Genomic DNA, 27,717 nt, shown 5'->3' with positions numbered 1-27,717 from the left:
GCAGTGCAGAAAGTAGTGTGTCTGCATCACGTTAATAACCTGTTCCCCGAGCCTTCTCCTTCGGTACCGGATAAACAAAAAGTGATAATGACGGTGGCGCGCGTTGCTTCAGATTCAGCTTTCAACGCGAACATGAGAGGGGTCGCCATGGAATACAAATGAGTATTTTATGGATGCTTTCTTTAAGGAATTATCCTGTTTCTTCGTGCTGACAGTTTGCGGTATTTTCTCAGCTGTTTAATCCGACTTTCTCCCCAGGCTTCAGGAGGAGCGCTTGCGCGTTGACGCCAGCAGAACCTCGCGAGCACCGGGCAGGGACGCGGTAGGACATGATGCATCATGGAATCTGAGCAGCTGCACTTTAAGCAACAATTCCGTGAGTAAGGTCATGGGCAGCAGCAGAGACTGACTGAGGGTCGTTGTTTCCCGTTAATGTGTGACTTTGGTGCACGTGGTACCCGCAGCTAGAGGACCGGGGGTACGGGGCGCGCTGTGCTGTGATGCGCCATCTCATCCCGGGGGTCAGTTTTGGTTTCTCAAGCAACACCTGCTCCCTCCCACCATGGCTCGCTTTGAAGAGGACCTGGCCGGCCGCTACGGAGGGGGCGGCCCCGCGGGCCCGACCAGAGGGGTCAGTCGGCTGCCGGGGGTCCCGAGGGTGTACAAGCAGACGATGGCCCAGAGAGCCCGGACCATGGCGATCTACAACCCCATCCCCGTCAAACAGAGCTGCCTCGCCGTTAACCGCTCTCTGTTCATCTTCAGTGAGGATAACATCATACGGAAATATGCCAAAAAGATCACCGAATGGCCATATCCTTTACAGTCAGTCAGACCGACCAGCAGAGGTTCTATCCCGGCTCTACCGCGGGATCATTCAGCCAAGCTCCGCGGGAATGTGTCAGAGGCCCATTGCTTACCGGTAGAAAATACATACATCTAAGAATTCAGACACTATCTCAAATGAAATTAAAGGATATATATTTTCATTCAGCACATGTGCAATATGCAAAGAGGCGTTTTAATCAGTGAAATGTAAAACGAGTTGGTTCTCCTTGTGTTTCCACAGCCTTAAATACAGAGGGAAGTGCTGCTGCAGAATGAGAGCTCCTCAGTTCCTCTTCTGTTGATATACATTCAGCTCTTACAATTTTCATCAAAGCACCCCGGCTAGTCTGTTGACAGGAAGAGAATCTCAGAGAGCCACATTTCTGATGTAGTTCGGCATAATGTTTTCATATTTCATTGATTAATTATTACCAATCTGCTGGTCACAACAGGCATCATGCCGTTCATACTCCGGCTGACTGACAGTGGGTTGTGATTGAGAGTAGTAGGCCTACATCAAGGCTGTTAATTGCTTAATGTACTTCATGATGACAGCGTTGTGTGCAGGTTTCATGAAGGCTGCAGGCTGCAGGTGGAGCTGTCCAGGGTTCTGAATCCCAGCAAACAGCTTCTAGGCGGTGGCAAACTGCATGGGTGTGACACCAAACAAACAAGCTGTCAATAAAATGACATTGAGCAAAGAACACAATGATGTTTTTTTCCATTTCTCATTGAAAATTGTTATGTATTGTGGTGGGAGTGTGTTTGCATATCTATAAACCTTTGTGTATGCTTTCCATGAAAGTTCCTTAACACTTTCACTCCGTTTGAGTACATGATCCTGGCCACCATTATAGCAAACTGCATCGTGCTGGCCCTGGAGCAGCACCTGCCGGGCTCAGACAAAACCCCCATGTCCGAGCGCTTGGTGAGTGGACACGACCGATTCCTTTTCCTGTAGGCTCCTCATGTCTCTTCCATGGAAAGGATAGTTTACTGACTGACATCTGTGATGCTTCTCGTATCTGTCTGCTGCAATCATGAGATCAACATGTGCCGTGTTTACCCCCCCCCCCCCCTTATTTTCCAGTCTTTGTGTTACATCGAGTTCTGCAGGAATCAGTCTTTAAAGCCTTTAATGAGTGCACATTTTGCCACTTCTGTCTCCCTGTCCTGAATTCAATGACTTTTAAATGGCTGAAATACGTTCAGTGGTTAACAGTCACTTAAGAGGTTTTCAAATATTTTCTACAAAAGACAAAATGTAAATACCCCACTTACACATTTTGATAAACTTAAAAACAATTCCTGGCTAAATGTGACTTTAGAGTCATTACTAGTCTGCCTTCTCATCCTCCTTGTGTGCTCTCACAAACTGCCTTAGCTCAAACAGTTTCTATATTTATCAATGTGTTCTTTTTTCCTGTTGCAAAATGAAATATAACTATTAGCGTTTCACTTTTGGCAATTACATTTACGTTTTAGGTGTTGATCTTTTGTAAATGTATCATTACCTTAGATTACTCTTGTTAAGTCAACCTTTCTCAGAAGCCACATCAGCACTCAAATGGTTTCAGATATTCATCAGACTGTACATGATAAGGAAACAGCCGACCCTGGTGTCTGAGAAGCTGCTATCATTAAAATGGTGGCCAATTCACTTCCTGTTGAATTATGTATCATAACCGACCAATGGTTTCCATCAAAAACCCAAATGGCGTTTGTGTTGAAATTTGAGTTGAGTTGCCAGACTTTTAGATTTTTGTCAGGACAAGTCTATGGCCATCGAATGTGGTCCAAGTTGTGGGACTCAAGTCCATACCTTTACAGACTACAGCCTGACATAGGCTGGCTCAATCAAGTTTTATTGACACAACCAGCAAGAGATATATAATTTCATGATCCTCCCTACTCTGCTTTTTCTAACAGGACGACACAGAGCCCTACTTTATTGGAATATTTTGTTTTGAGGCTGGCATCAAGATCATCGCTCTGGGCTTTGCCTTTCACAAAGGCTCCTACCTGCGTAGCGGCTGGAATGCAATGGACTTTGTGGTGGTCCTAACAGGGTGAGTCAACGTGTGTGTGTGTGTGTGTGTGTGTGTGTGTGCGTGCGTGCGTGCGTGCGTGCGTGCGTGTGTGCGTGCGTGCGTGCTATATATAGATAAGATGCTGCTCTGAGAGGATGCCTCCCTCTGATGTTCAGAGAGGGGGGGTCACATCAGGACAGCTGGGGGAGGGCTGACTTTTATGCAAAGTCAGATCTCTTGAATACCAAGTGTCCCTTAACAGTTCAATTTCTGAGTCTGAGATGAAGGGGTAAATACAAATATAATTGAATTGAACTTGGGAAAACTAATGTCAATTTGTCAATTTTTGTGAAGAAAAAAGAACAGTAATGGAGAATTAGAAGTATTAGTATCATCACTGTGTGATCAAAACTCGCGGCAGGGGAAGCCAACCCACACAACACGCCACTTTACTCAACCAAACAACAAATATGTCTTACCTTTTTCTGTTTTTTTGATAAAAAATTGTGTTCAATGCCATTACAACGATAAAAACGCTGCTGAAGGTCAATCCAATGTGTCTGTGTCACTTTGAAACGATTACAGATAATCCATCATTCCATTTTTGTCAAAAACTGAGATTTGTTGTTGTTTTCATATAGAGTGTGCGAGGAACACAGCTTCCGGTTTTGGGCGTGCTGGCATGCATTCACTAATGGTAATGTTTAGATGGATGTTAGGAACCTCCCCTCGATTCTATTGGCTCTAACGGTTCAAAAGAGGTGTCAATCATCAAAATCGACTGACGGGTCAGAGATATGGCAAATCCATCCAAATGACCCCAGAAATGGTTTTTTTTTTCTAAATCTCTCTAAAAAGGTCAAATGTCACTTGTTTTGCATCAATCTTGATACAGGATACTTATTATATGTTATAGTTTGGATTCCTAAAGCTTTTAGTCTACTATCCCATCATTCAAGAGTGGTTTTCACTAAAAGGAATTTTTTTTCTTTTTGGACGGACACTATCATTTACATTTTTTTACTATGTTCAATCTGAATCTTCTTTAAAATAAAAAACATCTATATTGATTGTGACTTTCTACATCCAACTCACACGTTTATCATTGCTTTGAGAAAAAAGATTATTAATTTAACCCTTTTAGAAGGGAAGATATGGTTATTTGTTCTGGGAATGTCATTTTCGAGCCTGAGACCTGAAAAACAGGCTCAGGGCTTAAGAGGTTAAACTATAAGTCCACAGCACTAACCTGCGGCATAATGCAGCAGTAATATTAACACAGAAATCTTATTTACTGTTGCTGAACATGAGTAGGGCCCATCATCCTCGTTTAATGCAGGAAAGCCAAAAGGAACACTGTTAATATTGGATGAATTGTTCAGCCCCATTGTTCAATAATATACATAAACAGTTTTATAACTTTGTAAAGCTGATGGGCAATGTGTGCTAATGTTGACCCTTCAGCAGAGGATTGTACTGTCTTCATATTATCACCATTAAGCATCTCCATTTTGCTGCAGAAATGCCGAGCAGGCTCTTTTTTCATTGTAACATCTTAGATGTTCTGTAGAAAATCCCTTACTGTTTGGAGGGAAAGCTAGCTGGGAATGAGGGTTGGTGGGGCGGGGTGGGGGGATAGGGGGGGTAGTGACAGAGGATGCTGTTCCACCACACAGAGTCCCTGAACGCCTGCTGCTGCCACCAGGGGACGGCAGGCTCTGTGACAAAATGACACAGAGATTTATTCAGCTTCTATTGCGGCATTTGATGGGAACCTCACTGCATAAACAGGGCTCCTCCAACTCCCGCAGCTCTCATCAAGTCCTTCCCCAAGCCCTTTATTAATCAGGCTGTATTTTATTTAAGCTTCCTTCTCTAATCACTTCTGACTGTATCTAAAGAATGTTTTTTGTTGCTCTTCTCTGACAGTCTTAGGGCTGAGCACTTGAATGTGCTCGAGCTGACACCTTTTTAAAAGTAAAATGTCCAGGTTAGTTTGAATTAACATATCATTCCTGAGTTAGCCCAATAGTCCCTCTACCCAGAAACGTTCCATCCACTTACCCTCCACTGTGTTCTTTTATCTCTGTTGAGATTGTGGTGTGACTTTTCTATTATGGCTCCGGTGCTGTCAGTACCCTGAAAAGCTTCTAAGTACACAGTCAGATGAGGGGGGAGAGCCGATTGGAGGAATTGAACATCACATTTTATTAATCACACAGCCCTTATGTGCAAGATGAAATGAACACCTAATAGAATATTCTATTAGTGTGAGTTACAGTGAAAGGCTGAATTAAAAACAGTAGTCAGTTGTTTGTGTTAGTATGTGAGCTTTGTGAGTGCAGGTCTGGTTGAATACGAGTTGAGCAGGCTGACATGATAACAATAATTGGGGGTTTGGGAGAGGCCATTACAGCAGCAGTCTGCACTTCCTGTCAGAGCGTCGCTGCAATGACTGGATGTTGGGCGGGAAAATACTCAGATCGCTCATATAAAGAGCACACATGCCGTCAGGGACACTTGGCCGTGTATGCACACACATGCCGACAAATCAATTCTCCATGATGAGGTCCATTTCCTGCAGGATGTGCTGTGTAGAAACCACAACAATTAGGCATTAGCAATGACTCCCTGCATGCAGCTCGTTTGTACAGAACTTCAAAGTATCCGTTTTTATTGTTGGCTTTGTGAACTGTTAATACATGGTTAGCTCAACAGCCTTCATTGGTTGTGGATTCAACACAATGTCAGAACACACATTCTTAAATTAATTTCTAATCTAATCTATTTACAAAAGTAGAAATGACTATATTTACATGTTTGTCCTTGATGATGATATATGATCTGATATATGCTCATGTGAACTCTAATGACCAGATTGCAAAAGAAACAAACAGTGGGAACTTGGCTGTTGAGGACTTGAAGCAATGTATTCGCCGTCACACACTCACACACTTGTTTTCTCTCTTTCTCACCCATACTCCTTAGCATTACACACACATCGCTATGAATCAAGTTATTTCTCAAAGGTCTTAACACACTTTAATTAAAAAAACACTCAAAAACAAAAGTCCTATGCCGGGCGAGCTGACATTGCCCTGTGTGTGTACTCCTCTCAACACAGACTCTTTATATTATTCATTATTACTGTGGCTGTATTACTGTTGAGACCATGGGAATAGATGATAACGGCCTTCTACATCTTTTATAGCAGGTCGCTTGTAATCCCTATGATGCTGAAAACGTCCATCCAATAGACTCATAACATCTGAAGGGAGGTTGTCTGAATAATGCATAGTACTCATGTGTGAGGCCGTTCAGGGGCAGTCTCATTCTAACACCATTACCATTTTGAAATTGCCATCAATTGATCCGAGTACACTCTACACATGTGTTTGCTCTCAGGATATGGACCTGGGCCATCTTTCATGAGCTGCTAATGAGATCATGTTGAGGGGGGGTGCATGAACAGCAGAGGCTGATAGGTCCTGTAGGGCAGGCCCGACCGTACCATGTTTCAGTAAGATGTGGGGGTTGCTAATAAGAGCATATATCTGCCTCTTCCCATGCTCCCACCCAGATCAATAGTGTATTGAGCGGAGCACAGAGGGAATATAATCACTTCAGCTCTGCTTTCTGTAGCTGGCTGGATCAAAGCAGCTGCCTGTGGATCTCAGCAGCGCCTTCCCACCGTACAGCCTCCCCCCCACACACTGCCACACACACATCTCAGGGTAGCACTTCATGCTTGGTGGGTAATATTTTCCAGTGAAATATATTATTTCAATATCTTACGCAATGTCTTGTCACAGAAATGAGTTTCTGGCATTGTCTCTCGATGTGATGTCAGCCATAATCCTGCTGTCCCAATTTAAAGTTAGTTGACGGTACTTCTATCGTCAACTTACCAAGTTTGAACTTGTGTAATGTTGAATGATAAGGGCCTCTGGTCTGGTATAACACTTATGAAGGCTGATGCAAACTTTATAGACACATGTCACTAACTTTCAGGTGGCATAATGACTCAAGGAATTTAAAGAGTAGGTTTCTTGTATATTGTCACTTAATGGTGCTGCTACATAAATGTCTGTTACCTAGCTTTAGCCTGTGACCTGGTGTCCTTAGCTATTTTTAAACAACATGCCTTATTCGTTCAAACTGTGGGTGGTGTGAGAATTCCCATGAACTGTCACTTCAAATATCTTCTTGCACTATTTTCATTATTTATTTATTTTAAATTGTTTTGTTGTTTTATGTCCTATATATATATATATATATATATATATATATACTGGTGTAATGTTGAATGATAATGATATATATATATATCTATATAGATATATATTATTTTGCATTGTTGGAGGAGCTTGGTATACATTCTCATTGCCATATCTACACTGTAGCATCTGTGCATATGACAATAAGGCCCTAAACCCCTTGAAATCAATCTCTTATTATCAACATCTGAACTTACTGTTCAGACTTACTGTCTCTACTGTCATAGTTATGGGATAAATATTGGGGAGAGGTTTAAGGTCATTCCCGCCAAGCCTCATAGAAGTCTTCACAGCCATGATTTCTATTTTTAGGTAAACGTGTTTCGTGTTGAAAGATAGAGATGAAACTAGGTGTTTAATAATGATAAGGGCCAGCTTGTGTATTTGCTGTGTGAATGCCTTATGATAAACATGGATACAACACCAGGGAGTGCTGGTATAAACAGTGTGTGGAGCAGCTCAGTTCTGTAGACTGTGCACAGGCAGACACTGGCAGGGACGAGGAGTCCTACTGGCAGCATGGATATGATAGCTGACATACATTGTATAAAATACGTAGATTTGTTTTGACCTAATAACTGATTTTATCCACTGAGATTATTTTTTGAAGTTATAAAGATAATAGCAGAAATAAAGGGTTTAACAGCATGGCACAAAACACATTTTTAAAGCTAATATTCCCGTTCTTGACAACTTTATGATTGGTGAAATTCCACTCACCTTTTATAAAAAAAATGTGAAGGCTTAAAGTTATGTGTAATAAAGGCATGGCTGCTTTGAGTGACAAGAGGGTGCCTTCACAGGGGACTCGCCGCTAGCTGCCTGTTAGACATCATCTAAGAAAATTGTCAGTGATGACCTTTTGACAGAATTTGTCAATTGTGCCTTTCAGAGCATTTTGTATGCACATGTTGAATGTATACATGCGTGTGGTTAATTATACTAGAAGTCCCTTCAAAAGAACCTTCCCCTTTCAAAACCTTCACTTCTGGCCCCTAAAAAACAAGATGGGAACAGCCGAAATGCCCAACTCAAATCTTCAAAACAGTATTCCTTAAAACCGACTGTTGGTTCCAGGTTTACCCTTCTTTGTATCACTTTGACATGGAGCAGATCCTTTTTTGTTTTTCATCAATGGTCAGCGAGACCATTAATGGTGCATTTCCACTGCAGCGGGTAGCCCCGTTTAAGCGTCCTTAATCGTCCTCAAGCGGACAGACCAGTTTTTGGTGGCCTTTCCATATAGCGTAGCCCAGTGCTTGAATTGGGCCGGTACTCACCGGTACGCAGTACCGGCACTTCTGATTTTTACCCATGTGGTACCGGCACTTCTTACTGAGTACCGGCAAGTTGCCGGTACTCAGTAAAATGCCGGTACTCAGCCGCCGGCAATATACGTATATATTGTGAACACAACGCAGCGCAAATTTGGGTCTGACTCTGCCTCACAGAGGGTGACTGGCTGTCTACATGACGTGGCCTGCCAACATTGCCACTTTCATACAGATCATACTAATGCCCTCGATTGGTCTCTGTGTGTCATTCAAGCTCGGGAGGGTGTGTGTTGGTGTATGTGTGGCGCGAGCGAGCGAGAAAGCGCGCGCACCGGTTACGTGCATTGTTGTTAGCATCTGGTGCTAGCTAGCTGCGCTAACGGATATAAGGAGCTGTTTCAACAACAAGGTGGAGGGACAGTTCTTTGCTGTCAGACTGAGAGGCTGATAACTACAGCTCTGGTGAGGTAAATTACTCTCTGAGTCTTTAGATAGTTAACTTAGTTTAAGTTATCTCAGTGGGTCTCAAACGGTTCGGTCACCATTTATGTAAACACATATTTCCATTTGAGGAGGTAGTGATTAGTAAAATATGCATGAATAATACAAACAAAATGTTAACTAGGTGAAAAAGGTAAGATAAACTTGTTGAGAGCTAAAACTAGTCTTTGCTGTTGCCTCAAAGAGGAGCAGGGGGGAGAGGAGGGAGACAGGAGAGGCCGATTCAGGAGCCCAGACACACTCACAACTATAAATGAACCAAAAACAAATAAATAAACAAGTTTCAATGTTTTTTCATATTGGATATTGTATGTTATTGGTTATGGCCATGTACTTATGATTTTATGATTATTTAAATGTATACATTTTTGTTTCATATGGGTGTAGTCTCTTTATTTCCCCCTCAACATGCACCAGATTGATTCCAACATTTAAAAAAAAATCTTACCGGGGGAGCATGCCCCCGGACCCCCCTATAGGATTTGAGACCCGGCCTACTGTTCCCAAATAGATTTGCAATTTTTTTTAAATAGTAACCCATCTCCATATGTTTCTTTTTGGGTAGTAGATTTAAACTAGAGGGCTATCACTTTGTGCAGCAACGCTATTGACAAATAAATCCAGCAAAATGGCACAAAAAACTGGTAGTGGCCTCAGCCAGTAGGAGTCAAGCTTTACTTTCTTTTATATCCATAAAGAAAAAGTAAATCTGTTTACAGTTGTTTCATTATGGATGTTGAGAGGTATCCATATATCTCTTCATTTTGCTCTCAAAGTGCACCAGATTGATGCATCTAACTTCAATATTTTAAAATAAATGTTCCCGGGGGAGCATGCCCCCGGACCCCCCTAGACTAGAGGGTGTCAGGTCCACTCCCCACTTATAAAAATAGCACTTTACCACTGCACCCCCTCTAATCTCAGATGCACCCTGAGTCATTTTGTTTAAGTACAGTGAGCCTTTCTAAAATATACAGTAAAGAGACAAACCCACCAGCATTATAGGATATACTATGACTTTGTGCCAAATACTTGTTGCTGATTTAGAGTACTGGCACCTTTTTTATTCCAATTCAAGCACTGGCGTAGCCCCAGCTAGCGGGTACTTTTTCCCTCTTTTTCCGGACCCATAAAATCGTGGTTCTATCAGGCCAGGGCCAGGACTGAACTAGTGACGTCAACACTCTCGACTGCTGATTGGTCAAAAAACTCTCTCGTCAGCTTCTTCTGCATGTCGTCTTGCTATACGCAGCCTACTTTGAAACATCACTTTCCTGCTTGCTGTGATCACTTTCCTTCTTGCTTTGATAACAAGCCACACACCAAGAAACAAGTAAACGATCGCTTCCACATCCTCCATTGCTGTGTGTGTTTTGTGAGTTGTGTCGCATTGAAAATGACGCCACTGCAGTTTTACCCAGCGTCGCTCCGCCCAAAAAGCCAGCCAAAAAGCTGATCGCCCCGCCTACACCGCGTTGCTACCCCAGGTCCTAAACTGGAATGGAAATGCGCCACGGCCTCGGACGACAGCGAGGCAGCCCGAGGCCTGAGCGAGGACGCTTAGAGACGCTTAAACGGGGCTACCCCGCTGCAGTGGAAATGTGCCATTAGTCAGCAACTTCATACAATAATTTACAGAACACTTTCTTCATCATCTAATATTGTGTGCTTGTGGATACAGGTGGATGAACAGTGATGGCAGCCACCCAATCAGGTGCTGTGGCTCCAGAGAGATATGGAGGTTATCAGGATCTCCACAGGACGCTGTGATGATGGCTCTGTGGTCAGGGCTAATGCACAGAGCCCACGCAGATATCTGGAGAAGTCAGACTGTGGCGTTTGCACACTGAGATCCTTTCTAATCAGCCTCTCTGAAGAGAAGGGTTGGAGCAAAGGAATTAATAATTTATCAGGTTTCACTCCGGATGAATTAGCCCAGCTAGAGAGTGAATTGTATCCTCTTTGTTGGCGCTGTGGACAGTGTTGCTACAGTATACTTAACCTTAAGCGTCTTATACATTTGCCTATGAAAACAGTGTAGTGTAATGTGAAGTCTTATCTAACATCATCCACCTGAATAGGTAAACTCATTCACCTGCCAAAATAGAGCACAGCTGATAACAAATATTTTATCTCGGTCAGAATCTCTGCTGGTAGATGACCTTCGACCCCTTGCCACTTGAGGATTTGAGCAGATTTGGTCTGGTGTTCACAGGAACATGATGTTTTTTTATTTGTTTTAAATGTTTAAATCATTTTTTTGCCTAGAATTGTTGCATAAGATCAAGGAGGATATGTATGTCTGGTGCTTCTTTTATTTGAGATGGGAGTTAGCTCGAAGCTAACACATTGGAAATGTCCTTAAAAACCTCAAGAAAGCATTGTTTTTGGCCTGAAACGTCTCCATTGGACCCCTTTGTTTACTTCCGGAACATAGTGACATGACTATGACATCACTATGACATCACTATTACTCGTGCTCCTATTGGCTAGCACTCCAACACATTGTACGTGATAGGTTAAGGGGCGGGACATGCTTAAGCGGTTGACCAATCACAAGAGAGCCAGTCAGCTAACCAATCAGAGCAGACTGGGCTCTGGTTTCAGACAGAGGGTGAAAAGAGGTGCTGCAGCACAGGCATTATGAGAAAAATAAAGAGCTTTTTGAACATTAAAGCATTGAGACATGTCCCAGTAGAGACACTACATACTGATATGAACCTGAAAATGAGAATAAATTGGCCAGTTTATAATCTCAATGATTACACTATGATCTGATCACAATAAAAACAGTGTTAAACATAACCTTCTCCTTCCAATGTTTTTCAATCTGAAGTACCTTTTTAACATTGACATCAGGTTACAACATCCCCCTTCCACATTTTACATTAATTAAGGTTGGTTAACAATTAATGGTCAAAGAGAGTCTGACATTTTATTGACAACATTATTTTCATGAATTCACAGTAACGCTCTTAAATTCTCTCCATTTGTTTTGGACTTTTAGCTGATAAAAAGGGTTAGCTTTACTGGATATCAAAATACATATTAGCTGTTCGCATATTTATTCCTAAAATACTGTTGTCTGCTTCCTAAAACCTTTCTGTTAAATTGTAATGCACTTAAACTCTGTTAGTTGTGCTTAGGATAGAGGTGAAGAGCCCCTTTGGGGATTGAAGTCCTTGACTGGCAGTGATGTTGTACTGTACGTGACTCTGCAAAGCAGTTGCTTAAATGACTTATTCTTGGAGAGTGAAGGAATGTGCTGGGAAATATGAGCAGTTCCGCCTTTACCCCGAGCAATACACTTGAGCTTAAGGGAGATGTGACTGCAGCAGAACAGAAAGTATTCCTTTTTCTGTTCAGTAACATTGTGAGCATTATTATAGAATCTTCAGTTGTGTTATTTGTTTAAGTGGTGCTGCAATCAACAAAACAGAAAACTCTGTAAGCAACAACAAAGATACATTCCTATGCAACTCAGAATGAGGGACAACAAGGGAAGTCCAATGACGATGCTTATAGGAGCCAAAAATATGAATTTATTACATTACATTACATTGCATTTAGCTGACGCTTTTATCCAAAGCGACTTACAATAAGTGCGTTCGACCAACAAAATACAAACTTGAAGAGAACAGAATCATTTAAGTACATCAGGTTTCATAGAACTAAAACATTTCAAGTGCTACTCAACTGGCTTTAGATAAGTCAGTCCTTTATTAGTATATAAGTGCTTTGTTAGTAATTCTATCGCTCGAAGTGGAGTCCAAAGAGATGAGTTTTCAGTCTGCGCCGGAAGATGTGTAAGCTTTCTGCTGTTCTGATTTCAATGGGGAGCTCATTCCACCATTTTGGAGCCAGGATAGCAAACCCACGTGTTTTTGCAGATGGGAACTTGGGTCCCCCTTGCAATGAGGGTGCAGCAAGCTGTTTGGCTGATGTAGAGCGGAGTGCACGTGCTGGGGTGTACAGTTTAACCATGTCCTGGATGTAGGAAGGGTCAGATCCATTCGCAGCATGGTACGCAAGTACCAGTGTCTTGAAGTGGATTCTAGCAGTTACTGGAAGCCAGTGAAGGGAGCGGATGAGCAGCGTGGTGTGGGAGAATTTAGGAAGGTTGAAGACCAAACGAGCCGCTGCATTCTGGATGAGCTGCAGAGGTTGGATGGCACATGCAGGTAGACCAGCCAGGAGGGAGTTGCAGTACAGTAGTCTAGGCGTGAGATGACGAGAGCCTGGGCTAGAACCTGCGTTGCTTTCTGGGTCAGGAGGGGACGTATTCTCCTGATGTTGTAAAGTGTGTATCTGCAGCAGCGGGCTGTAGCAGCGATGTTTGCAGTGAAGGACAGTTTGTTATCTAGGGTCACACCTAGATTCCTTGCAGTCTGAGTCGGGGAAACAATAGAGGTGCCAATGTTGATTGTTAGGCCAAGAGTGGGACAATCTTTTCCCAGAAGGAAAAGCAGTTCAGTCTTGTCAAGGTTGAGCTTGAGGTGGTGAGCAGACATCCACCGAGAGATGCCTGCTAGACAAGCAGAGATGCGTGCGACGACCTGGGTCTCTGAGCGGGGAAAGGACAGAATTAATTGGGTGTCGTCAGCGTAGCAGTGGTATGAAAAACCATGCAGGCTAATGACAGACCCGAGCGAGTTTGTGTACAGAGAGAAGAGGAGGGGACCGAGAACAGAGCCCTGAGGGACCCCTGTAGTTAATTGACAAGGATCGGACTCTGACCCTCTCCAAGTTACCCTGTAGGTCTTTGAGGTATGAGGTGAGGAGGGAAAGTGCAGAGCCTGAAACTCCAAGTTCTTGGAGAGTGCGAAGAAGGATCTGATGATTCACCGTGTCAAATGCAGCAGACAGGTCCAGAAGGATGATGACAGAGGAGAGGGAGCTGCTTGAGCCGTCTGCAGTTCCTCAGTGACAGCAAGAAGGGCAGTTTCTGTTGAGTGACCTGCCTTGAAACCAGACTGGTGCAGATCCAGAAGGTTGTTCTGATGGAGATAACAGGAGAGTTGTTTAAAGACAGCGCGTTCAAGTGTTTTAGAACGGGAGGAGAGAGACAGGCCTGTAGTTTATAACATCAGACGTGTTGAGAGTGGGTTTCTTTAGGAGAGGGTTCACTCTTTCATCCTTGAGACTTTTTGGAAAGTGACCAGAAGTTAGAGAAGTGTTGATGAAATGGGTGAGAAACGGTAGAATATCAGGAGTGATAGTCTGAAGGAGGTTTGAAGGGATAGGGTCCAGAGGACAGGTGGAAGGACGGGCAGAGGTAATGAGGATAATAACCTCACTTGGAGAGAGAGAGGAAAAGGAGGTCAGTGTGTGGGTGAAAGGTGGGTCTGGTGACCCAGCGGTGAGTAAAGGTGAGCCAGAAAAAGAAGAGCGAATATCATCAACCTTTTTTTCAAAGTGGTTAATCAATCAATCAATGTTTATTTATATATTCCAATATCACAAATGTTAAATTTGTCTCAGTGGACTTCACAGTTTGTACAGAATATCAGTATGACAATACGACACCCTCTGTCCTTGAGGAGGGATCCCTCTCCCAGGACGGACAGACGTGCAATAGATGGCGTGTGTAAATTGAAAAGATAATACATTTGCAACATAGGTAGTCCAAATGTTTAGAAATGCATGTGTGTATAATAGGAAGATGAATCCACGAGGATATCCATCCAGAACTTATGATCCAGGACCACAGCCACGACTCAAGATCCAGGACTCGCGATCCATGACACAGGACCGCAGGATCATCCATGACTCCGGATCCCGGCGTATATAGACACCAAAAAGAAAGAAATTTGGGGAAGCTGGGTTAATCGGAACATGAAAGTACACAGGTATAGACAGAGAGAAGGAAGAAGTAAGATGTCCCCCGACAAACTAAGCCTATATCAGCAAAACTAGGGGCTGAATCTAATCAGCCCTAACTATAAGCTTTCTCAAAAAGGAAGGTCTTAAGCGCACTCTTACAAACGGATAGGGTGTCTGCCGCCCGAACACAAACTGGAAGCTGATTCCACAAAAGTGGAGCTTGATAAGAAAAAGCTCTGGCTTCCCATTGTACTTTTAGAGAGTCTAGGAACAACCAACAACCCTGCATTCTTGGAACGCAATGCCTTAGTAGGACAGTAGGGTATAATGAGTTATTTAAGGTAAGATGGCGCCTGCCCATTAAGGACTTTGTAGGCGAGAAGAAGAATTTTAAATTCTATCCTGTGTTCTATAGGGAGCCAGTGTAAGGCAGCCAGAACAGGAGTAATGTGGTCCCTTTTCCTAACTCTGGTTAGTACACGAGCTGCACCATTTTGAATCAGCTGAAGCGACTTGACTGACTTCTTGGTACACCCTGATAATAAGGAGTTACAATAATCCAGCCTTGAATTAACAAATGCATGGACTAGTTTCTCTGCATCGTTTTGAGGCAAGATATGCCTGATTTTTGCAATGTTACGTAGATGGAAGTAGGCGGTCCTTGAAATTGATTTTTTGTGGGTGTTAAAGGATAAATCCTGATCAAATATAACACCAAGATTCCTTACAGTCTCACTGGAGGCCAAATGAATGCCATCCATAATTAGTATATCTTTACATAATTTGTTTCGTAGATTTTTCGGGCCAAGTACAATAACTTCAGTTTTGGTCGTGTTTAACATCAAAAGATTTAAGGTCATCCACGTTTTTAAGTCCTTGAGGCAGTCTTGAATTTTATTTAGATGATTAATTTCATCAGGCTTGATTGATAAATATAGTTGAGTATCATCCGCATAACAATGAAAGTTTACAGAATGATTCATTATAATATTGCCTAACGGAAGCATATATAGTGTGAACAAAATAGGTCCAAGCACTGAGCCCTGTGGCACTCCATGGCTAACTTTGGTTTGCATGTAAGATTCATCGTTGACACGTACAAACTGAGAGCGTTCAGATAGATGGACCTAAACCAGCCTAAAGCAGTTCCCTGTATGCCAACTAAGTGCTCTAGTCTTTGCAATAGGATATCATGGTCGATAGCATCAAATGCAGCACTAAGATCGAGCAAGACAAGAAGAGAGACAAGTCCCTTGTCTGAGGCTATTAGAATGTCATTTGTGACTTTAACCAGAGCTGTCTCCGTGCTATGTTGTGTTCTAAAGCCAGACTGAAAATCTTCAAATAAATCATAGTTTTTTAAGTAATCACACAGCTGTTTTGCGACTGCTTTCTCAATACTATTTGAGAGGAACGGAAGATTAGAAATAGGTCTATAGTTGGCTAAAACCTCTGGATCGAGGTTGTGCTTTTTAAGAAGCGGTTTTATCACTGCTACTTTGAATGATTGTGGAACATAGCCTGATAATAAAGACATATTCATAATATTTAATAAAGAAGTGCTAATTAATGGAAAAACTTCTTTTAACAGCTTAGTTGGAATCGGATCTAAGATACACGTTGATGGTTTAGAAGACAGAATCATTGAATTTAATTGTTCAAGGTTTATGGCTGAAAAGCATTCTAGTTTACTATCTAGTGTAATATTAGAACTTACGTTTCCGGGAGCTGTTGATAATACTATACTGGTCAAAGGCAAGAGGTCATTGATTTTGTTTCTAAGAGTAACAATTTTATCGTTAAAAAAGCACATAAAATCATTACTACTGAGTGCTATGGGAATAGAAGGCTCAGTCGAGCTGTGGCTCTCTGTCAGCCTGGCTACAGTTAACAAAGTCGCTTGACAGAAGGGAGGAGGGGGAAGGGGCTTTGGTGGGTGTGAGACTGACCGTTGAGCTGCCCGACCAAGCAAGGAGGCAGAGGCAGAACGTCCAAAAATATAACCCGGTGTGGGCATTTATTAAAACATTACACACAGCCTCAATCCTGCTGCTGCTGTTTCACGTGAGCCCAGCCTGCAGCCACCAGGATCTCACACACACTACCAGCCTCTCAACAGACAGGGAAACAGAGCCTAAATACACACACAACTTGATCAACCAATTAGACACAGGTGGGGGGGGGAGCAATTAAACACAGGTGAGGGGGGAGCAATTAGACACAGGTGAAGGGGGAGGAGACAACACACGGCACCAGGTGCACACAATGAGCAACAGACATGGGGAAAGGGGAAGTTGTCGTCAATATACCTATTAAAACAATGATTAGCCTATATAAACATGTCCATGTGAGCTCTAGTAACGGCGTCTCGTCGTTACAGGGGGGTCCAAGAGGGTGGAGAAGATGGAAAATCGTTTTTTGGCATTGGAATAGGAAGATTGGATCTTATCTTGAAAGAAAGTGCTTTTTGCCTGAGAGATCGAAGCAGAGAAAAAGGAGAGGAGAGCCTGATAGGTTAGGACAGGGGTGGCCAACCCGCGGCTCTCGAGCCGCATGCGGCTCTTTGTCTAGTTTCATGCGGCTCTTCAGTTCATATCGAATTGTATATGTGTGAGTTTGGGGGAGAGACACTGACTCCTGACTAGTGTTGCACGGTGTACCAATACTTGAAAGGTATACCGCGATACCCTGCCGTTAAAAACGTTACGATTCCTCAGTTTCATTAGTATCGGTACTTTAAGAATTACGGGGGGAAGTACTCCGGTGAGAAAGCGCCGTTTTATTAAGAGCCGTGTGTGTTCAGCGCTGTGCTTCCAATCCCTGCACTGCAGCCGTGCCTGCACTCCCTCCCCTCTCAAGCATGCTCCAAGTCCCTCCCCTCTCTCGTGCACGCGCTAGCTGCCAGAGCATGTGAGAAAACGAGAAGCATAGCTGGAAGTGGGAGTGCAACTGCTGCTGCGCCTCAGCTTGTTGACAAAAAAGATGCCAGAAGCGACATTTTGATGTATTTTAGCTATATCTCTGACAGTGAGGGCAAGCCTACGGACACCACGAGGCCTGTCTGTAAGAAATGTATTAATTTGATTTAATACAAATTCTTGTCATTTATTTTATTTATTGTTCTCATTGTTTAAAAGTTTGTGTTATGGTTCTGGTGTGAAATAAAGCACAATAATTACATTTAAGACCTTTTTTAAGAAAAGTATCGAAAAAGAATCGGAATCGCAATTCTTGACTTGGTATCGAAACCAAAATGTTGGTATCGTGGCAACACTACTCCTGACAGTTAAACCTGATATTTAGTAGGTCTGTTAAGTATTGAATGCTGATCATTTGACGTAATTTGGCCGGTCAAACTTGTTTTGGCTCGGATAAAATCGCTCCGTTACTTTCGTCCCGTGTTACTTTGGTCCCGTGTTACTTTCGTCCCGTGTTACTTTGGTCCCGGCTCTCCCTACGTGTGTATGTGTGGTGTCAGTAGGAGAGGATGACAGCACGTCTAATTTTTATGTGGCCCAAGAGCCAATCACAATAATACCTGCGATACCAATCACCTTTGAGGGGGGGAAAATCGTTGATTAAACATTACCCCTTCCATTGTCTTGGAGGGGTACTGCGCCCCGCCAACGGAGCCCCACGTCCCCCCTGAAATTCAAGGTGTTTAAAAAATCTCATCATTTAAAAAAAAAAATATATATATATAGGCCTATATATAGCACCAAATTGCAAATAATCTGTAACTACTGTCACTTTTCACATTGAACATGTGCTCTTTTATTAAATAAACTAAACGCTTTCATTTTAAGTTGTGAGTTTAGTGTTTTTGACCCTAAGAAACACTGATGCATTAATCAGTAACAATAATCCACAGCTCCTCTCTCTGCTCCAGAGGATTTAAGCAAAATATATATCCCAATGCCACAAAAATGCATCAGTGACATGGTTGAAATCTTGTCTCCAGAAAACTGAAACAAGCGGTATCAGTGACTGTGTGTTTGATGTGGCTCTTTGCAGTAACATAGAAAAAATGTGGCTCTTAACCTCTGACTGGTTGGCCACCCCTGGATTAGGAGATACACGGGGCCAGTGATAGTTGCGAGAAGACACATAAACAGGAATGGAGAAAATACACATGATTATAGCATGAGGGGCTAGAAAAATAAAACAAATAAAACACAAGCGATACTTGGCTCAATCAGAGTAGGATTTGCCTCCTCTTTGCCTCCCTCGTGACTCCCGCAGGACTCTAATGTCTTTGTCAGTCTTACTCCCGCAGGACTCTAATGTCTTTGTCAGTCTTACTCCCGCAGGACGCTAATGTCTTTTTCAGTCTTCGTCTGACGCTGAAGCTGGCGCTACCTAAAATGGACACCTGATTGCTGATTTCTCACAGCTGTGGGGCCACGCCCCTTTAATTAGTTAATTCTCTGCAGCTGGTGGCCCTCAAAAGGAAATCTAGACTGGCTCCCTCCTGAGTTGTTATTGTCTTTTCAGTGGCACAATGGTTTTACAATTACATTAAACCCTAAGTTATAAAGTTATGAGTTTAACCCTTAATACAGTTACACCTACTCAATAAAGCTCTTAGTATTCTACAAATGTTTAAATCAAAGTTAACCCTAGCAGTCAGTTAGTTCAGTTTTAAGGTTTTTGTCAAATGAGTTGTCCCAAGTTTCTGCCTGACAGATACTGTAGCGGTTTTGAGATTTAAAATCACAATTTCAATCAGATCAACTACAGAGCATTTATACAGAGTACACACACTGAAACAACAGAGAAGTCTAAAAACAGAATTACTCACACAATTCTAGAAGTCACCAGTTGTTATCCTGTCAAAATTGGGTTGCACACTGGTTATTATTTGATTATTTAACCGTTTCATTATGGGTAGAAAATATAGAATATTACTAATTGGAACTGAATATAAAAGGATGGTAATTAATGTGAATCATTGTTTCCCTGCTGACAATCAGCTGATTGTCGCTGTGATTAGCTCCGCTGGGATAAAGAGTGCTGAGGACTTCTTATGGTGGAAGCCAAACGTTTTTTCGGCCACTTACTGCACAGAGAAAAAGATTTAAGTCGTTTATACTATCTTACTTTCTTCCTATTTCAACATCATCTGATTAGACCAATGCATTTTTATTTAATTAAGAGAGCCCTCAATAAAGCAATTTGAAGGAGAAAAGGAAAATACACTTAATGAAAAACTAAAAATATATCTGTCTGATGTGTGAGCGTGTCGGCCCAAGCACATATCAAAAGACAGAATGACTGCTTGGGAAAATTGCTCTTTTAATGCTCATATCATTGTTCTAATATAAATGGGAGATTCCCTGTGTTTCTGCGCAGTAGTTAAAGAACTACCTTTATATACATATGTTTGTATTATGAGGTGGCCAGTTTTATATAATATACAATTATTTCCGCTTTGCGATGCGATGGCATTTTGAGCTTCATCCCTGGAAGACAGTGACAGTGAACAGAGGACACTGGTGGAACAAATCCTTGCTACTAGTCTAAACCTCATTTAGAAGAAAAAGGTTAAAACACATTTAAAAGTAATATGATAATATTTATTTATATTTATATAGCACTGTTTCAGCTGTGTGTCAGCTACACATGAGTTGTGTATTGTATCAAAGGGTTTCTATTGGGTGACCAGTAGGCCAGGAATAGCTTAATGTAGTTTAGTTAAAAAAAGTAACTGGGTGCCAAGGTAGCCAGGTTAGTTACAAATAAAATGTTTTCAGGTACATTTTCTAGTTATTGTATGTACTGTGGTTGAGTTCCACTATGGTGATCTTTTTGTCAGGTTTTGAGACCAAAGTTTGTTTTCAGTGCTCTGTAACAAGCATTGTACCTGGCCCTGCCCTGTATCCAATATGACAGGCAGCAGGTGGAGCCTGATGAAGCAGCTCAGTGGAGTGGAGAAACACTTATGGCGCATTTACACTGCAGGCCTCGCTTGGTTTGGTTAGGCCTTATTAGGCCCGGCTCTCTTTAATGCTGCGCTCACATTACAGTTTAGGAACTGGGGTAGTATCTATAGCAACACAGTTTAGGCGGAGCCGTGACGTCATCTTCAATGAGCGCCCCAGAAAAACAACACAGCCGTTAGCTCTTAGCACTCAGAGCTCACAGCTCTTCATATCTGTTCAGAAACTAGACACAAGTTAAACAAGTCCAAACCAAAGACTGCCTGTGTCATGGCGAATACAGTCGCTGGTTTATTTATGTCTGTATAGGCCGTTGTTGTGAGTGTGGACGGTCGGAGCATATATAACATTAGCTTAGCCAAGCTCCATTTAGAAAACACGCATTTTAAAAGGTTTTTCGCCTGCCGTCTGTCTGCAGACTTGTCAAAGCATTAATTCATGGTTTTTACTAACCGGTATCAGTATGTTGTTACTTCGGCATCATTTTGAAACGTGTATTACAATTAAATCACGGTAAAATATGTTCATCTTGTTGTAGTTGTAGCCCCCTTGACAGCGATTCTCTCTCTAGTTTAGCAGACTCAGCCCGACTCAGCCCTGTTTGTTGGCCTCGATAGAACCACGATTTAGTCGGGCCAGAAAAAAGGTGAAAAAGTACCCCCGGGCCGGAACTAGGCCAAGTGGAAGCGCAACCAAAAACCGGCCCCGCATGGCTCGGCACGCTTAAAGCGAGCCCCGCGCTGCAGTGTGAATGCGCCATTAGTGATGTCACTCTGCTGGTCCCGCTGCCCACTCTGCAACATATCTATTCTCTTTTATGGGCTCGTTGTAAGAGCAGCTCATCTTTCTCTTCTTACGGTGAACCCACAGCTGAGTTCCTCTAGCTGGGGTTGCTTTACAAAAAATGTTCACTGGTACACATTTAAGGGTAAACAGTCCAGGGAAACTTACTGGGGAAACAAGGCTAATTAACGTACAGCATGGCCGACAAGGGAAAGGGAAAACATGTGATCAGGTGAACAAGAGCTCATGAAACCAGGGAAAACAAATGCAAAACAGTCCTCATGACACATGACACACTGTGATCAGACTGAGAGCTTCTGAGTTTAAGACGACACCATTATCTGATAAAGGTCGGCTAATCAGCTAGCACTGTACTCTTCCCTCTCTGGGCCTGGGAATCTGTTGAGCAAGCTCTCTAAACCATATTTTGCTATCTGGGTTCCTAAAAAACGTGCTTTGTGTGCGAGATGGTCCAATGTTCTTGGTCAAATTGATTAAGGTCATAAGTCAAAGGATATCACTGTGATGCCTACCATTGAGCGGCCCGACCAAGTAAGGAGGCAGAGGCAGAGACTTCAAATATAACCCGGTGTGGGCATGTATTCCTCTTTGTGGTAAAGGAAAAACAGCCTCAATATGACTGTCTCCCGTGAACACAGTCACCAGCAACAAGGACCTCACACACACCCAAACAAGCAAACAGAACCTAAATACACACAGACTAATCAAACCAACAAGACACAGGTGAGGGGGGAGGAGATAACACAGGGTACCAGGTGACCACAATCACCAGTAACAGACAAGACGGGAGGGGGAACACTTTTCAAAATAAAACAGGAAACAGAGACAGACAAACTAAAACACCAACGAAGCTACACAATCCGTAACGGAGGCCGAGATCTATGGCCCCAGAGATCACCTCCATTACAATCACTGCGTTACAGTTTACTTTTGCATATTATATGCCACCTCCCCCAATCCATAATCTTCCTCAACAGTGAAACAGTCTCAAAATAATGAAATGGTACATTTGGAAAGTAAAAGAAACAATATAAAACCATAGTCTTATATTTATGAGGAAATTTGCATTCAACTCTTTTAACCTAGATTTACATTAACACTTTTCTGTTACATTTAGCCAAAGCTAGTTCACGTTCACATATGGAAAACAACAGATCTTATATTTTTCAGTGGTGTAAAGTAACTTTACTTGAGTATTTCAATGTTTTGTTACATTGTACTTCTACTCCACTACAATTCAGAGGTAACTGTTATTTTACTCCACTACATGTATTGAATCCCTTTAGTTACTTTACAGATGTGGATGAATGATGTGAAATATAATCAAGTGTTAAATCAGACTTTAGTTCCACCTGGAGTAAATTCACAAGCTACCCTGCAGGATACAAAGCCATTCAAACTAGCTGCACCTTTACCAGCATGATCAATCATTATAAAACATATCATATATATTATTCTGAAATGGACCAATCAGCACAATAACTACTTTTACTTTTGGTACTTTAACTATATTTTGATGCTAATACTTTTGTAGTTTCCCTTATGCCCCTTTCACACCAACGCGGTTCCATGGCCGGTTCGGAGCTTGAGCCTGATAAGCACCGTTTTTTGCTGTTCACACTGCAGCGGAGCCGGCTCTAAGCACCAAAAATGTTTCGGTCTAGAAGCAAGAACCGCATGCTTCGCGCCAACACTTTCTCACTCCCAACCCGTCACATGTTGACGGTCGTTCAGGGCCCCTCCCCGTCACTCTATTACGCACAGGGTACCCCTTGAGCGTCAGTTTTCAACGGGCAGGGCGTCCCATTGACTTGCATAGAGCTCCCTGAACGTTGGTAATAGACGAGTTGGGGTCGCGGCAAAATGCTCTCCGCAGATCCATTCTCACAGCGTTTATCAACCCTTTTCTTACTCAATATCAAGCCACACTTATTGTGTTTACTTCTTTATTTTAATTGAATAATGTCAGACTTTTGTTGCCGTCAGTTATGGGGAGAGTATAGGGGCTCAGAATACTGAAATCTGTATTGTTTCATCGTTTTTTCATTCTAATTTTGTATTCTTTTCTAAACCACACACTAATATTTACTCAACAATAACACACAATTATCCTTGTGTTTATTTATTTGTTTGATTGTATAATGTCGGACCTTTGGAGTCTGTCAGGACCGAGGGTCGGAGCAGCTCATAGTAGTTGCTTTAGAGAATTTTACACCCGGAAGTAAGTATTCTCTCCGCTTTGCTTGAAAAACCCTGTGATTAGTCCTCAAGCTCTGTGATTGGATGTTTGAGTGGCAGTGCACCGAGGGTTACGCCGAGCGTCAAACAGCACTATGAAATGGGATGAAACCACGGCAGGCTATTCAAAACTGGTTTCGGATGGGTCCACCACCTGAAACATGCACTTGTCAAGGTTCAGAGGCACATTTTGCAAATATGGCAGTAGCCATCGATCATCTAAAGATAAGATATACTTTATTGATCCCAAGTTGGAAATTTTTTCGTTACAGCAGCATGTGTAACAGTTTTACATATTCAGTGGTGTTTATTTATAAAACATTTAGTATAATCACACAAATTCTGTGTTTTATATTGAATAATTCTGTGTTCTTTATTTATTGAATGTTCAATACCTGACAAGGTCGGAGATGAAAAACTTGGGTCGCAGGTTCCTCAACAGCTCATTACAAGACATTTATCGATATGTGTGTATACCTCCACCATTAAACTGTCATATTCTGCACATTTCTTATACTATCTACATACATCGTATAAGAGTATAATACATATGTATAATATCAGTTAAAATAAGTGCTTAAACATACAGTAGTTAACATTGCAGGAAAGCAATATATTAGTACTTTGTCAGGCTTAATATGTATACCCCCAACGCCTTTTTCTTATTCAAAAGAAGACCTTAAAGGTGGGGTAGGTAAGTTTCAGAAACCGGCTCGAGTGCACTAAAATTTGAAAGTACACAGCCAAAAAGAATCCGCCCCTTCCTTCAGACTTCCTTACAGAGCACCTCCTCCGCGAGAGCAGGCTGCAGTAACGTTACATATCAGGCAAAGCTAAACACATCTACGTAGGTTAGCAATACTACACAGCCAAAGCAACTCCGATATTGACTCTGGTTTGACTTCTCCTAGTTTCCACTTTCTTTTTGTTCTTAATTTGTTCCGTTGCATTTTTTCTTTTGCGACCAGTAGTTGAAACTAACTCTGCCATGGTGAAAGTGGCCGCCTGTTGCTGGCGAGTCATTGAAGTACTGCTGCAATGCACGCCCAATGACGGCACGGCTAAACGGATTGGTTGTAGTTTTTACAGTATTACGGGTTCCACAGATGACATTTTTTTATGGATTTTTTGTCAAAGCACTTAAGATATTCATTGCTATCGGGATGTTAATAGCATTCCATGGAATATAACAAAAAGTGTATCTCGAGCCGGTTTCTGAATCTTACCTACCCCACCTTTAACCTAAAGTATTCTTTAATGTTTAAATAAAGCCTTATTAGTTTGTCTGTCTGTGTCTCCTATTAATATCTAATAATACAAATAATACATTTAAATAACGTGCTTTAACCACTAGGTGTCCCTTTATATCAGCTGTGCACCGTTATGGTAATATACCGATTGGATCAAATAAAAAAGTCAGCCGAATTAGTATTGATACTGCAAGGAGACTTATATTGTGAAGAGAAATTGAAGATTTGGTTTAATTGCTGATATATTTATGATTCACGTCACATATTCAGTTTCGGCGGCAGTTCTTCCTGTTTGTCTAGAAGTCTTCTCATCAGGGCTCTATAAATAGAGAACTACGGCAGATATGTAATATTTAATGCGGCCGAACCGTGTATTACAATGCCGTTATGTGATGACCTCCAAAGAGAAATGCAAGCACACTCAGAATATAGTATTATTTTATTTTTTACAAATGTTTTCTGATTTCACATAAAATGTCCGTGCGGAACAATACCCCAACCCATAGATCCGTGGGTGAATAATGTCAATCACCAAATTACACACATCCCTTCACATTTACATTTTAATTTACATTAAAGTATTTCGTGAGGCCTTCTAAAATGTTTTTAAATATAATTAGGGTTGTAGTTGAAGAGTTTGTAAATTATTGCGTTGCAATAATTTGTTTCTTCTAAAAGAGGTGACAACCAGCTGGGGCAACAAGAAAATCGGCGAAATCGAGTGTGAATATAAAAAAAATAATAATAATTATATTAATATTGACAATAACAACCGACCGTCGGTGTAGCATTTGCCTGGGAGTGTTCTCATGGCGTCTATTATCAACGCTATGGGAGGTCTATGAAGGTCTATGGGACGCCCTTCCCGTTGAAAACTGACGCTCAAGGGTTACCCTGTGCGTAATAGAGTGACGGGGAGGGGCCCTGACCGTCCGTCAACATGCGACGGGTTGGGAGTGAGAACGTGTTGGTCACGCTTATGTCAGAGGCGGGTCAGGGGCGGGATCAACCTGAGCAATCACACCGGAGTACTTTTCCCAGGTGCGTTCACACCAAAAAGATCTGGAACTAGAACTTTTTTTCGGGAACCTTTTCACCCCTTTTCAGTACCCGCTAGAGATGTGATACTTTCCTGGGGAGGAAAAGGTTCCAATTTCTGGAAAAACAAGGATAATTGTGTGTTATTGTTGAGTAAATAAAAGTGTGTTATTTTGAATAGAATAACAAATTAGAATGAAATAATAACTTTGTATTATTAGTGTAGGACACTTATGTATGTACAACATCTGAAGATGTGTAGTTGTATTCATGCTTTCACATAATTTTACAGCAGATTGCTATACTATTTCCGACTCAGTATTTACATTCTTATATTCAAAGAAAATCAGTAATATCTTTAAAGACTACAAGTCCTTTTATATCAGCTGTGCACCGTTATGGTGTAAATATAACCTATCTATGAATTAGATCAAATGTAAAAGTCAGCCGAATTAGTGTTGATAATGCAAGGAGACGTATTATGTGAAGAGAAATTGAAGATGTTGTTTAATTGTTGATATATTTATGATCCGCGTCAAGTATTCAGTTTCGGCGGCATTTCTTCCAGTTTTTCCAAAGTTCTTCTCATCAGGGCTCTATAAATAAATAACTACGGCAGATCTGTAATATGTAATGCAGCCGAACCGTGTATTACAATGCCGTTATGTGATGACTTTCAAAGAGAAAAGCAAGAACACTCGGACTTAAGTATTATTTTATTATTTTAAAAGGTTTTTCCAATTTCATATCATATAAACACCAAATCCCAACATGCATTGCGGCTAAAACATCCAATCAGCAAGCTTAAACCATAGCTGAGGATCTTGGGTAATCGCTCGAAATGCCTACGTCTGTTTCCGGTTATTTTTATTTTGAAATTCAGTTCCTGACGGACGCCAAAAAAGCCAGAGATTATGGAATTAAACAAATAAATAAAAACAAGGATAATTGTGTGTTATTGGTGAGTAAATAACAGTGTGTTATTTTGAAAATAATAACAAATTAGAAGGAAAAAAAGATTTAAAAAATACAGATTTCAGTATCTTCAGTTTCCTCACAGACGGCAACAAAAGTCAGAAATTATACGATTTAAAATAAAAGCAATAATTGTGGCTTGATATTGAGTAAGAACATGTTTTTATGAACCACACAGCTTCCGGTCTTCCTATAACACGTAATGTCGTGAGACTACCAAAATAAATACATTGCTTTTAAAATCGTGCTGTGCAACACGAAAAAAAGGGGGAAATCGTGTTGGTGAACACGAATCAATAGATTAAAAATCGTGTTGGTGAACATGAAATGCCATGAGACTGGGTTGGTTCTTTGGGACTGTGATGGAGGAAGTTGCTGCCACTCACACTGCAGCAGCTCAGCTGGGCTCAGCTCGTCACACTCGTCTCCTGGAGAGTGAGGAGGGGAGCAGGGCAGCAGTGTCTGAGACTCACTATATATGGCCTGGAAGATCTCTCAAGCCCCCACTCCATCACCCCCACCTCCTCCAGGGAGCGGATTGATCTGAGAGCTGGTTGTCAGGGAGGGTCGGGACCCGCAGAGGGCCAGGCCCTACACTCAGCTGCTAGCCGTGTATCACTGCATGCTACCTGCTTTCCCTTTCATCTGCTGGGGAGCCAACCCGAGAGCCTGCTGGAGAATCAGCTTGTGGTTGCAGGCTTGAATGACGAGTGTGTATACCTACGCCAAAGGATCAAATG

At 41.9% G+C, this 27,717-nt stretch overlaps 1 protein-coding gene across 1 annotated transcript in view; it reads left to right on the top strand.

The window, feature by feature from the left end:
- The window catches only part of LOC307044614 (voltage-dependent N-type calcium channel subunit alpha-1B-like), a 576,385-nt gene continuing 548,668 nt past the window's right edge, over positions 1-27,717 (top strand). Inside the window, exons 1-3 of the mRNA XM_079689925.1 lie at positions 1-813; positions 1,651-1,756; positions 2,758-2,897. Of these exons, the coding sequence (XP_079546051.1) occupies positions 563-813; positions 1,651-1,756; positions 2,758-2,897 (497 nt within the window). The 5' untranslated portion in view covers positions 1-562. The remainder of the gene's footprint in view (positions 814-1,650; positions 1,757-2,757; positions 2,898-27,717) is intronic.

Source organism: Notothenia rossii (assembly GCF_949606895.1).
Source record: "Notothenia rossii genome assembly, chromosome: 6".
Classification (NCBI taxonomy): domain Eukaryota; kingdom Metazoa; phylum Chordata; class Actinopteri; order Perciformes; family Nototheniidae; genus Notothenia; species Notothenia rossii.
The sequence above is the reverse complement of the archived record's forward strand: the minus strand, read 5'-3'. Positions and strand labels throughout refer to the sequence as shown.